The 14,545-nt window shown below is 38.9% G+C and overlaps 1 protein-coding gene across 1 annotated transcript in view; it reads left to right on the forward strand.

Moving 5' to 3' along the window:
• Positions 1–14,545, forward strand: part of ADAM12 (ADAM metallopeptidase domain 12) — a 2,765,134-nt gene that overhangs the window by 2,092,163 nt on the left and 658,426 nt on the right. The window contains exon 13 of the mRNA XM_044056180.1: positions 12,705–12,794. Within this exon, the coding sequence (XP_043912115.1) occupies positions 12,705–12,794 (90 nt within the window). The remainder of the gene's footprint in view (positions 1–12,704; positions 12,795–14,545) is intronic.

Raw genomic sequence — 14,545 nt, forward strand, 5'->3', positions numbered from 1 at the left:
ATCAATAATCTGGCTAGCCTACACTGGCAATGGTCATCATACCCATCACTTCCTTGACATTATAACCGCTAACTCTCTTTCACAAATATTTAACAGTCCTACCACTGGCCCCAATATCCTGGATCTAGTCTTCACAAATATGGCCACTTTTATGCACAGCTCCATATGTACCATCATGTATTGTTAGATCAGACTATAATCTAGTTGTCTTTTATTTTAAAACTGGTGGTACTTCCTTTGTAAATATCTCTGTGTGTTTAGAGACTTCCCAAAAGGAAACCTTCCTCAGATACTTGATTACTTAAATTCTGCTGTGACCCTTCTCTGAAGGGTCTCATTGCTCAAGCTGCTAACTATGCCTCTGACTTCTACTCCCACTTTATAGTTGTATTGATAAGGCAGTGGAATACCTGTATGAATAAATTATATAACAAGACAAAGAAACTGCTTAATGTTTACAGGAGCTCTCATTCTACCTACCTTAAGAGCACACTTAAGCAAACTAACAAAGAGCTTAAGGGAACCATTAAGAAGCTCAAAGCTGAGCCTGAACTTAAATGGCTTCTAAAACCAAAAATAACTGCAAATATTTTGTTAAGTCATTAACACCTAAATGATATGGAATGTCATACTTCTAGCAGCCTGCACACATCTCTCATTACAGATCATTTCTTTGAAGAATAAACTTATAAAGCATAAGACAAACAAAAGTAAATATTTTGTGAGCAATAAAAGCTATTACAACTGTACAAATAGCAGTGTTATCAGTAAGAAGTATTTTTCGCAGTGAGAATAGTTATAGTGCATTCATATTCTTTCCATAAATATTACAGTATATTACAATGCACACAAACTAAACTTATATTTTTGGTAAGCTTTCACAAACAAGTTGTCATTTCTTGGAAATCGTATAACATAGACATATATTCTTTTAACATTTTTGTTAACCAGACATAAGTTCTAACATGACAACAACAAATTATTCTATGAGTGCATGTTTATTGAGATATTTACAGAAATATGAAAACATATGCTTAATTGTTATAATTAGCAATATGAATAACACTGAATATCCCACAAGAGGTACAAATTGCACTGGAAATATGAAAGACGGTTTTCTACAGCATCATCTAAGTTTTCACTTGATCTCTTGCAAAAGTTTGTAAGTATTTGTTTTTTTTTCAGTATTAAGTATGGCAATATTTTTATTTTCATAATTACTAACTAACAATATATCAAGTAAAGTGTGATATAAGGGAATATTGACAATGAATTTTCCTGCCTCCTTCCATGTAAAAGCACACCATACCCCTCAATATCATTTAGGGCTCTCAGCTATGAAAATAAATATGAAAATATGAATAATAAGTGAATAGTGATTAATATCTTTAGTATAGAACATCCTAGATTAACAATCTCATTGTCACTTTCTTAATAACTCCTAGTACTCTGTAATACTGCATATTATTAGCTGGTAAATTGCTTAATAAATTAAGACGGACCCAAAAATGTTCTGATTGCCATAAGAAGCTATGGGGGTGAACTGGAAGTATACAAAATAAACTATTGGCTTGAGTAAGTTAATAATTAATACCCAACAGTGTTCAGAGCTAGTCCACAATAATACACACTCTGACCCAAAGGAAATAGCTAATATCCTAGCTGACAAATTTACTGCAAATTTTACTCCACTCACAATTATAACTATCCCACAGGTTCCAAAATCCTAGCCTCTCCCTTTAATTACTATGAAACAAGTTTTCTCAGCCCTTTCAAAAACTAAGAACACCTCATCCACGGGCCCTGACAACATACCAGGTTGCCTGATTATCAGTGCCAAATATGGCCTTTCTGAACCCTTACTTAAATTCTTTAATCTAAGCTTCTTCACTGTTTACATTCCTGAAGCCTGGTAAATAGCTATTGTAATGCCATTATACAATGGCCCAATCATGAACCCAGGTAACTATAGACCCAATATTCACTCGCCTCATAATTAAAGCTATGGAGTGCATTATTTCAAACTTCATTACTTTGGGCATTGAAAATCTTTCACCCTGAAGCCTCATAAATTTGGGTTCTTCAAAGGAAGGTCCTGCCTCTTTAACCTAATTAATTTATTTGAAAAATTAACTGCAACAATGGATAGTGGTTATGCAGTGTATATCGCATGTCTAGACCTATCCTAGGCCTTTGACACTTTCCCATTCAAGCATTATTGACAATCTTGTAAATCTGTATATAAATCCTTATATTGTGCAATCAATAGCTAACTGGTTGTCTGAGAGGACCCATGTAGTTAAAGTAGCAGGGACCACTTTGGGGCCGTCTCCTATTTGGCATATTTCTTAGACATTCAGGCCAGCACTTCTGGTTAACTAAGTTTGCTGATGATGATAAACTGGGTGTGGTTATTCATTCTTCAGCTGACTCACAATTGCTCCAACATGGATTAGACTTTGCTAATAATTGGTGCAAGGACAATGGTCCCAAATGAAATATAAAAAAATATAGCATAGTTCATTCGATAAAACAGTTTCACATACCATATAGGACATGCACCCCTCCAATCAAACACTGTTGTTAAGGGATTTGGGTACTCTTGTGAATGGTTCCTTCTTATTTGACCACCATGTCTCCAAAGTAGTTCAGAAAGCCTTATGCATCCAGTTTCCAAAGTCATTTTATTTATTTTATTTTATTTTGCATTTGTTAACCGGGAAAGTCAGACTGGACACAAGTCCTTTTTCAGCAGAGGTCCAGGGAGAAAAGCTCCACAATAAAAGACAGCAAAATACAACAATAGTACAATTAAAGTTTAAGGTAGAATAGGACATAGAAGACAGTTAAATATATAGTTTGAGACATACGGATGATTAACACATAATCCAGCATACCTTTTGTTTATATGTACATGATAAAAAAAATTGAGTCTGTATAATATCAGCATTGGCAGTATGCAGATTAACCAGGAGCCATACATGGACATATCCAGTTTTTGAATAGGTGATGTTGTATTAAAGGTTTAAAATGAGATGTGGTTATGGTAGATATTACATTAAGAGGTAAGGTATTCCAGAGTTTAGCCATACAGTTGGAGAAGAAGGATTCCCTTGCCTGATTATTAGCATTAAAGACCTTTATTAGGTATTTATTACAGGAGCTTAACGTTCTGGTACTGGAGTATGGTTGTAGTAGATTATTTAGGGCAGGTGTCTTTTCATTCTGATGGATTAGCTTGTGGGCCATGGTTATTTGGGTGTAGTGTAGTAGTTGAGGCAACTCATGCCAGCTGAGTTATCTAAGTGCTGTACAGTGATGGGATCTTGAGTTTGAGTTGGTAGCAAATCTATTTGTTTCAAGTTTAGCAAGGTCTGATTTCCCAAGGTTGGTAAGAATAGCTGATGCATATAGTAGGGTTGAGATCAAGTGTGTTTGAGCTACTGTGACTTTGGTGCTGTCTGTGAGATAATGTTTATTCCTGTACAGAGTTTATTCCTGTACAGAGTACCTATTTTTTGTGGACTTTTTTATTGTTTGGGATATATGGAGATCAAATCTCATATTATTGTCTATTTCAACACTTAATAGCTTAATATGAGCAGTGGGAGAGATTTTGGTTTTGCTGACAGATTCGATAGAGAATGAGGAGGGAGGTATTTTGGCTTTGGTTGGATGAAATAGCATACGTTTTGTTTTGTTGGGGTTCAGGATAAGGTGGGAGTTGTTTAGCTAGGCTTCAGTTGAGAGAAATTAATGTTGAGTGAGCACTTGTAATTCTGGAATAGTAGGGGCAGTGCAAATTACAGTGGAGTCATTGGAGTACTGAATTAGAGTTGCATGTGGGACTGAGGTGTGGAGGTTATTTGTGAAAAGTGAGAAAATGAGGGGACTTAATATGGAGCCCTGGGGTACACCTACGGTGGTGGGTAGAAGGGGGGGGGTGATAGATCACCTTGCCATTGTACTGCTTGCTGGCATCCAGTTAAATAGTCTTGGAACCAGTCAAGTGCAGATTTAGTGAAGTGGTTAGGAGTTTGCTATGGGGGACCATATTGAAGGCTATCGATAGGTCAAAGAAAATTGAGGCTACATATTTGTGGTTATTTCTATGTTGGTTTATTGTGTTGGTAAAAGAAAGCAAGGCAGTGGTAGTACTGTGATGTGGACGGAAACCATGTTGTGATCATCTCCACTAAATCCAAAGAAATCTTAATTCCCCTTTACTCATATCTTATCAGACCCATTATTGAATATAATGCACCCTTTGACATATATTTATCTAAACATATCACACAACTTGAGAGACCTTAGAGATTCATAACTAAAATGATCACTGGCCTCAAAAACCTTAGTTATCAGGAGTGACTGGCAGCCATTTCTCTGCACTCGGTCTCTTACAGATCCTCTGTGAAGAAGTATGTATAGTCTTTCATGCCATGAAAGATGCAACCCTATTTGATCCTTTATTCCTTCATTGAACTAATAGTAGATTAAATACTCAGCTAAAGGGATTAAACCTTCAACAGCAGATAAATAACCCACACTGGCATGATAGATTAATATTCCAATGTACCCCTCACCTCTGGAACAAACATTCACTACATGTCAAGCAGAGTAGCACCTTTGCCACCTTGAGGGTAAAGCTATATAATTGGATGGGCAGACTCAAATTCTCACCCAGTCTGTCTTGTCTTGCCCTCCTTGAGGCTAGAATATGTTTTTTTTTTTTTTTTTTTGACTAGGCTTGAAATGGTCTGTAGGCTGATTGCATAGTACTTTCCTATGAACATATGAACCTAATCATAAGAAATAAATCTCATAGCTTGAATCATGGATAACCCAATATAACCTCAAAATACTGGCTATTACTGAATCTTGGCTAAAAGATTTCTCCAGGTATACTCATAATTTCTCAAAAAAAAGAAAGAAAGAAAAAAAAAACAAAATATAAACTGATAACAGGCCAGGAACTAGAAATGGAAAAGTAGGAGTCATTGCTATTGCAAAAGAGGATGATAATCTAGCATCCAACTTAATAGTCAACAGCAATAATTGATTACAGACTGAACTGGACACTCATCTAGACACTCCTTGGTGGTCACACACAGGTATATATACCTGCAATCTACATTCTGCCACCATCCACAGTTTCTATTTTCAAAACTACTTTGCAATAAATTCTGGATATAGCTGCAGAAAAATAAATTGATGCTCTGAGGGGACTTAAACCTATATTTGAGCTCTTTTATCACTCCACAACTCTCAAAACTTATTAACCCAGCCAGTCTCATCCAATTAGTAAGTGAAGGTACTAGATTACACACAACAACAAACAAATCTTCCACTATAGATTTGTTAATCTCTAATAATCCAGGTAAACAAAGCTTCAAGTCCTGACAGATATCTTCAGTGACCAGATCCCAGTTCTCACTTACTGGTCTTTCAAAACTCAAAAAGTTAAATCCCCCGTAATATAAAGCTATTTACTTCTTTCCTAATTGCATTGACATTCTGTTACAGTCAGAACTTCATTTAACACATGTTTGTAACTGCATAAACCCTAGCCCTGTTTTATAACTGCACAAAACCTATCACAGCTTGGTCTACTTTTAACAGCTTTATTGCAACTATGCAAGACAAACTGTTACCTACTACTAACTGCATGTTAAACTCCGCATGTGTATTATGGATTACTCCAAACCTGATTACAATGACTAAAATAGACTGGGTGGGCATAGTGTTTCAGGTTGTGAGCTTAAATTCGTGTGACATATGGTTTGATTCCTTCATAGGTAGGTACTAGGCTATCTGCCCGAGGGCATTTATAAGCCTAGCCAGTGTGTCGGCTTTCACCACCCCATTGATTAATTAACTGATCCTCTGTCAAGCAGAGCCAATGAAGTGATCCCAGGGGAGTATTTTCTGTTACTCTTCCACTCATCAAGGTTTCTCTTCAAGAGTGTTAGTGAGGGGCTCTGCCTGATGTAATTTGGAATTTTGTTCCAAAGCATGGGGAGTCTCTGTGACAGGAATCTATCCCTCCAGCATGTTCTATTTATTGTTGTGGCGAGGTTTAGCTCACTAGAGTGAGCACGTGGCTCGCAGTGACTTGGATTTCTTTAGGTGGAGCATGTCCATAAGTTCTGAGTTGGACATGGCTTTGTAAGTCAGGCAGAGATCACCTCTGATTAAGTGATTTGCCACTGAGTACAGCCAGAGTTTTTTCAGTCGGGCTGAATAGGACATATGTTTGAGGCCAGTAATCCTCTTGGTAAGGTACTTTTGTGATCTTTCCAGCTTTTGGAAGTGTCTTGTGAGGTACATCCCAAATGGGGCATTGTACTCTATAATGGGTCTAATGAGTGACAAGTAGAGGGGCACTATAACCTCTTTATTTCTAGATGCGAACCCTTTAGTAATTAGATGGGCCACATAGAAGGATTTCCTAACTACTTTGGCAATATGATTGTCAAAGGAGCGATTGCTATCTACCTGTATCCCCAGATCTCTTATTACCTCTTCTGTATTAAGGGGGGCTGCCACCTATGTGGTAATTCATGGGTGTTTTGTTTTACCCAAATGGGATGACTATGCACTTTTTGGCATTTAGCTTGAGGCCATGACTTTGACACCAGGTGTTCGTCTCAGTAAGGCCCTTTTGGAGGATGTCCATGTCAGCCGGAGAGTCAATTATGGCTCCCAGTTTGCAGTCATCAGCGAACTTGGTTAGCCATAGTCGTCCTGTGTTTGCCTGTACTTCTGAGAAGTATATGCTGAACAGTAGGGGTCCCAGGACTGAGCCTTGTGGGACACCACTTGTGACTGGTTTAGAGTCAGACCTGGAGCCCGCTATTCTTACCGTGTGAGTTCTGTCTGTAAGCCAGTTGGCAACCCATCTCATGACATAGGGGTTTATGTTCAGACTGGTGAGTTTTTCTGTAATACCCGAGTGGGGAATAGTGTTGAAAGCCTTGACGAGGTCAAGGTAGGCTGTGTGAACCACCTTTCCCTCATCTATGGCCTTGATGACTGTCTCGAAGAAGTCAAACAGGTTTAGTAGGCATGATCTGCCCTTAACAAAGCCTAACTGGGTCGGGTCAAGTGTTTGGAGGTTTCCAAAGTCTTTGTTAATGAGTTCCATGATGATGCGCTCCATAGCCTTGCAGACCAGGCTAGTCAGGCTTATGAGGTGATAGTTATCAAGGTCAGTTGTGGACCTTCCTTTGTGGAGAGGAAAAACTGTTGCTGTGCACCATTCTATGGGCACGTAGCCTGTGGAGAGGCTGAGGCTGAACAGCGTGTTTAGGTGGGGGGTTAGTTCATTCTGTAGTTCGTCTAAGACACAGCCTGGGACACCATCTGGTCCCACTGATGCTGTGTTTTTGGCTTTTGAAAGGGTTGTTTTCATTTGTGCGTCTTTGATTTTTGGGATACTATACTTTTCCGGTATTGTTGTGAGCCCTTTTGGAGGTGAGAGGGAGGGTGAAGTTTGCACTGAATTTATCTGCCAGGATGTTGGCAATATCAGTAGGTTCAGTATATTTTGTGCTATTTTGCACTAGTTCAGTGCATATCTGCAAGTTGCCACTTAGATTCTTAACATAGCTAAAGAAGGCTTTGTGGTTATCTTTTGAATCCTTGGCTATTTTTCTTTCGAAGTTAGCCTTGGATGATTTTATGAGGAACCTTAGTTTCTTACTGATACTGATCAGGGATGTCTTTCTTTCTTGGGATTTGCTTTTATTCTGAACTAGTTTCCTCCTTTTATTGTATAGCCTGTTCATTGCATGGGTACACCAAACTGGTTTCCTTCTCTTAAAGGAGTGAGTCTTGGTTTTGCTAGGGATAGCATGATCCATGCATCCTTGTAGGTGCTCATAGAGTGCATTTGTAAAGGTTTCTGCATCTTGGGCAGTTTTATCCTTTAGCGTGGGGGCTGTGAAACTTACCACCTCTGTCTTAAGTAAGGTGAAGTTTGCTTTGGAAAAGTTTTTTACTGTGGTTTCCTTAGTTGGGGGTGGTGGTGGGGTGTGGACATCCAGACTGATTAGTTTATGGTCTGCTTTAACCAGTGACGGGTTGACCTCTGGTGTGGAACACCCATCGCCCATGTTGGTGATGACCAGGTCCAGTATGTTTTTACCTCTGGTAGGGGAGTTTACCAGCTGATCCAGGGCGTTTGAGTTGATGAATTCCAGGAAGCGCTAGGCCTAGGAATTTGTACTCAAGTAGTTTTCCCAGTGAATGGTAGGGTAATTGAAATCGCCCAATATCAGGGTGTTCGTTAGGACCTTCATGTTTTCCAGTGTCTCCAGAAAGGTGAAGTGGTGGTCCTGGGTCATGGAGGGTAATCTGTAGCAGGCCACAATTTGCATTGCAGATTTGCTCGATGTTAGTTGCACATGGATGATCTCAGAGGTATCATGCTGCGCCACTAACCTGGAGGTTTAGGTATCCTTGATGAATATGGATACACCCCCCTCCTTTTGTGTTTCGGTCCATGTGCTGTGACCAAAACATGTGGTATGAGTTGTATCCTGGTAATGCTGGGGTGCTCTCTGGAGCCTTGAACCAGGTTTCAGTTACTGCACAGATGTTGACGTTCTCCATACTGAGGAGTGCTTCGAGCGTGTGCATTTTGAGATTTTAAACTCCTGGCTTTGAGTAGCATAACCCTCAGTTTTTTGTTAATTGTGCTGTTTATGGAGGTGGGTTTGACTTTTGAACCTTGCCTTAAAAAAGGCACTATGGGAGCAGCAAGAGCCTTGGCCAGTATTTGAAAGCCTAGGGGTGACAGGTGCAAGCCGTCTCTTGTGAAGCAACGCAGCTTGCCGAGCATGTCGTCCTAGGCTGACAGACACTGGATCCCCTTTGAATGACACCAGAAGCTTAGCCAATTGTTGAAATTGATCATTTTTTTCATTATACTGAGGTATCATTCTTGGTGAGGGCAGGATGCTACTCAGGGTCAGGGTCATACCAGCCTGGGCTGCATGATCAGAGAGCTCTTCCATGTCTCTTTTCATGTAGTCCAGAGAGGTACGTCTCAGGTCATTCACACCAACATGAACAATGACAGAGTCATATTTGTACTTGTTCTGGAGTGACCTGTTTGTGTTATGTGGCAGATTCTGGCTCCCGACAGGCAGCTAACATTAACCTTCTGCTTGTCCAGCCCTAGTGAGAGGGACGTCAGTGTGCCTGACTATAGAGTCACCTATTACGAGTGTGTTAGGTATGTTATTGCACCTTAAGGGCTGTGATTGTGCGGCACACTGATTTTGTGTTTTATGTGTTGTCTGGTTTGTGACGGGAAGTGCAAGTTGTTTGGGTGTCTGCTTTGGAGGTCTCTGATGCTTTTGCAGGTTTTTATTTAGAGCCTTCGGGTATGATTTTGTTTATTTATGTATATTTTTTGCCAGTGCTGTTTTGGTAGGTCTGTGCGTGGTTGGAGGCATGGTGCAGGTATTAACCTTCTCCTCTTGACTGTCTGTTCCAGTCTTGGGTGGAGACAGCTTAGCTTCCAGTTTGGCTGTATAATTGCATCTCTCGCATATGTTAGTGTTTTGTGGTAGGAGGAGAGATTTGTCTTTGTACATGAGGCAGTTGTAACATTGCCTCTGGATACCCAGATTCACCAGCTGGACTGGAAAGTGTACCTGAAGTTGCCCTTTGGTCATGCCTGAATAGTAGGGTGAGTTGCTTAGTCACTTGGTTGGTGAGGGGTGAATAAAAAGAGCCTTGCCCTGCTGGGCAATCAGTGTCAGGGTATATTAGTGCTTGCTATTAGGTCTGAGCAAGTGCTGGGATGTAAGGTGCTTTCTGAGTGCTTAGGTTGAGAGACTAGTTTCAAGGGAAAAAGTGAAGAGTAGACTGAGTGGAACCGGGAATAATTTAACCTTAACTAACTGGCACTGCCTGGTGCGCAAAACCATGCAAACACAGTTTTTATAGTAGATAAATGAAAGAGATAGAAATTGGCCCAAAATGGCCAATAAACTACTAACTTCTAGGTTGGAACCACTCCTCCAGGGACAGATAGGTTGCTCAAAGCTCCCCTCTCTCACAGGTGAACAGAGAAGCTTCCTTCTATCCCAAGTATAAGGTATGGGCAACTCAGAAACTAGTATCACAGCCCTGAATTCAGCACTAGCCAGAAATCTGGACTATACTAGCTTAGAAAGGCGGGAAACAAGGAGTCTTTTTGGGTTTTTTTTTTTTTAAAGATAAGGCATAAACAGTAAAAAATGCACTTAAAACAGCTTTAAATGACTACAAACGATCAGAAAAGGCTATCGCACTTTAGTGTGTAGCCTACAACAGTTAAACAAATTATTTAAACAAAAAACAACTTACCTCCTTTATGACATTGAGCAAGTCATTTAACTAAACATTGCTCTCTGGTCACCCCTAGAAAGGGACTGTGTGTTCAGTGGGCCTACCTGGTTAGCAAATATAATAATTATTATTATTATTATTATTATTATTATTATTATTATTATTATTATTATTAAAATAGACAGAGCATGGGAAGAATGGAAAAACAACACAAAGTACTGCACAGTACCATTCCCTTGAAAAAATAAACTCACCACAATACAAAATCCATTGCCTTAGAAACCTTTGAAACTTGATATCCCAAAAAAGTCTGGAGCTCCATCAAATTGAGTACTTCTGACAAATACAAATGCACGTGCTGTAGAGATTAAGCTACTCCTTCAATTATTGTACTCCTGAGAGATTCCAACCATTGCATTTGGATATTTAATGCTTACTTTTTACATAAGATACATATTTGTGCCCAGAATGTATATATTACATCTACTGTATATAGTATGACTAATTTCATCCTGAACATGCTTTCTCCATCTCTCTTGTATAATTTTGACTATCACTTACTATGTGCTGTGTCTTTGGGTTTGATTTCAAAAGACTTGCTGTCAGTGTAAGTGACCACAGTGTAAGTGACCACTGAGAGCAAGTTTATTGGAATCAGGGCAGACTTATACTGAGAGCGGCTCTTTTGTAATCTGGCCCTTTGTGCTTCTGTTTCCTTCTATATTCTCTGTATACGACTTTATTCACTTAGATCTGTACAATTGTTAATTATTGCTACAACTGTTGCATTAAGCCTATTATCCCAGGAAATGGCTAAACAGGGTCTTGTACCAGCCCATCAAACTAAGCAAATAAATAAATGCATAAAATGGCTTCATAGGTTGTAGTTGTTGTTGTGTCTTTCGGCTTATCCAGGTTAGGGGTCGCCACAGCGGAACTCCGGTCCGCTAACTCCAAAACTCTTCAAATTACTTTGTAAAATATGTAATAAGCCACCCAGTAATTTTCTGTGCTATTGCATGATCTTTCAAAAGGCAAAAAGTTTATCTATATCACAGTGCATGCCTTCATTCACAAGATTTGTTTTTGTAATTGCAGTATAACAAACTAGTTCAAAAATCTCTATTTGAATCACAGTGCAGACAGATAGCAAGCCCTAAAATTATGTGAAGTATGCAATAAAAACATTCCTTGCATTTTGTCCTGTAATATCTAAACAATGCTAAAGTAAACTCAAGTTTAGGATTGCCATGTACTTAAATGCTAAATGTGTAATATGTAATTGACACCTTGATATAAGCTGACTGAGTCAAGTATTTTATTACTAGTTCTTTTATATTATTTGCTTGTTGGTTAGCACAACTTTTTGAATATGTTTTTATTTTCCGTTTATTGTATATTGAATTAGAATCATTAATAACTCTGCATTACCTGCATTCGCAGTTTACTTCTATATGTGCCAGTTGTTGCATTGGCTTTGGCTCTGTTGATGGTCTGGCTTTACCAGCCCACTTTTCTACAGGAGGACATAAGTAGGAAATGGTGGGACTGAGTTCCTGATGTTCATTCTCCTATCCAAGGGAAGGAATTATTTAGTCCGTCCAGAGGAACTCCACCAAGTGGGCAAATTGTAGCTGATGTTTTGAGCAGCATTGCCTTGCAGAAGCACTATTCCTGCCAAAGAGCATGCACATACTGTAGTCATGAAAGGAATGTGAGGAAGTAAATGACCACATAGCCTTAGCATAGGAGGTACCATAATCTGTCTGGTGGTCAACAGGGGGTGAAGGGAGTACAGCATATGCAGAAAATTTGGACCTCTGAAAAATTATGCCATGCCACCATTTGACTTCTGTGTCAGTCTGCTACCAATGATGATGACTGAGATGAGGCAAACCCTGCTGGAAAAGGGAGGACCCTACAACCACAGCTTGATGTACTATACTAAAACAATTGAAATGTAAAATAAAATAAAATTGATCAGTTTGGGGTGTGGGAATGCTTGAGTATCAAAACCAGTGAGGACCAGAAAAAGCACCCAGTGGAGTGGTAGGGATGTGTGCACCCTTCTTTGTACTAGGTCAGCCAAGTGGTAAGTAATTTGCATGGTATTTTATAGTTGTTTACCTCTTTTATAAATGAACAATGTTTGCAGTTAACTGTTTTACATTTATGATATTTTATTGCCTTCCCAAATCTTAAGAAGTGTGCAGCAAATGAACACTTGCATATTTTCTTATATTTTGTGTCACATTTGACGTTGTTTTCCTTTAATAGTCTAAGTTAATAATAACAGTTATTTAGGTTAAACATGGTAATAACTGAATTAACAAAATTGTTTTTTTTTCCCTTTGCTTTGGAAGGAATGCATGAACCCTTGCTGTAATGCTAGTACCTGCACTCTGAAGTTAAACGCTGTTTGTGCACATGGACTCTGCTGTGAGGACTGCATGGTGAGTCTGCAATCAAAGTCATCACTGGAGTTTTAAGTTCACTGTATTCAGAAAGTTGCATGTATTTGGCAAGACAGGACAACATGACAACACAACACTAAGAACAGTAGCTAAAATTATGATAACTCAAGTAACTAAACAAATTTGTTAGAAGGATTTAAAAATATTCATGTATATCACTTCAAAATAAATGTGATGCAGTTTAGACTAAGATAATCAAAATTCTAAAATGCTTTAGTTTTGTAATTTTGCTGTGTTTGGGAAATGTAACTCTTGAATATACCACCATATATATTTGTCTTAAAACAGCTACCAGTATGAAACATGACTGTTTCAACATTACTCATACCTTGCTTGCTGTGTATTTATTCCCAGAATCAAATATGCATTCATGAATGTGAATATAAGTAGTCACTTTTCATAATGATAGGTGCAAATTGTCAGGAACATTAGGATATAAGATGCCTTCTATTAACATTGCTGTAAGTAAATGCCAGCTGCACTGTGTAGTTAAAATCTTTATTAAAGTAACACGAGAATTGTCTCAGCTAGAATAATGGTACAGTAGTTGACTTTGTGGTGTCACAGAGCATGGTTGTCTGGTTGACTTCCTGGCAAAGATGCTTTTGTGCAGAGTTTTCACATCCTCTTTGTGCTGTTTTTTTTTTTTTTTTTTTTTTTTTTTTTATGCCAGGGTCTTCAGTTTCTTTGAACAGACCAGAGCCATTCAGGTAGGTGAAATGGTGATGTCAAAACTGGCCCCAGGTATGTGTGTGGTGGATTTGTAAGTATATGAGCATCCTTTGATGGACTGGCCTCCCACACAGGATTGGATCCTACATTGCACCCATTGCTAGTTGGAATAGACTAAGGTGGTTGTGACCTAATATTTATGATACCCATCTAATCATCCAGTTTCCATTTGAAGGAAAAATAATGCATCACTCTGTGTGATTTCAAGCAGGACTCTGTTCCAGAGGTGGGGATGATGAACTTGTCTCACCACCATATTTTACTTATTTGCTAATGAATATTTAGATCACCAGTTCTAGCATTTGTGGGACTATTTGATTTGAGGCAATACAAAAGACCAGGACCACTGGGTCCTTAACTGCATGGATAGCAAGGCATAGAGACCCCCTTCAGAAGTCTGTAACATACTAAATGAAGAGATAATGCTTCCAGTAATTTCTGGTAACTCAGGGTTTTAAGCAACTGATTTTCTTCGTTAGGAACTGCTTGGGACTTTCTATTTGTTTGATTTGTCTACTGACATGCATTCCAAAGGGGGTATTGTATTCAATAATTGGCCTAATCGATGCAGAATATAAGAGGACAGTGACCTCTTTAGATTTTGATGATATCCCTTTGGCAATTATCTGTGCTAAGTAGAAGGAGAGGACTTTCTACCTACTAATGTCACATGATGATGAAAGGAGAAGGAGTTATCAACCCAAGCTCCCAGGTCTTTTACAAAATTCTCATTTTGGAGGGGGGGTATTATCAATATTCTTTGCTGGGGGAGGAGTGGTTTACCAAATGTCACTATATTCACAGGTTCATAGAGATGTTTACTAGGCTAATGACCACATGGCCTTTTTAAGCCTAGCCATGCATCCCAAATCTCTGACAAGTTCTGATACTCTTGATAAGTGTAAGCATGGGCCTGTGAGATAAATCATTTACAGGTTACCTGTTTCCATTAGAGACAATAGGTGCCATTTAGAGACATAAGTGCCACACCAGGGATA

This window comes from Protopterus annectens, chromosome 14.part0 (assembly GCF_019279795.1).
Source record: "Protopterus annectens isolate FY-2018-M chromosome 14.part0, PAN1.0, whole genome shotgun sequence".
NCBI classification, from domain to species: Eukaryota; Metazoa; Chordata; order Ceratodontiformes; family Protopteridae; genus Protopterus; species Protopterus annectens.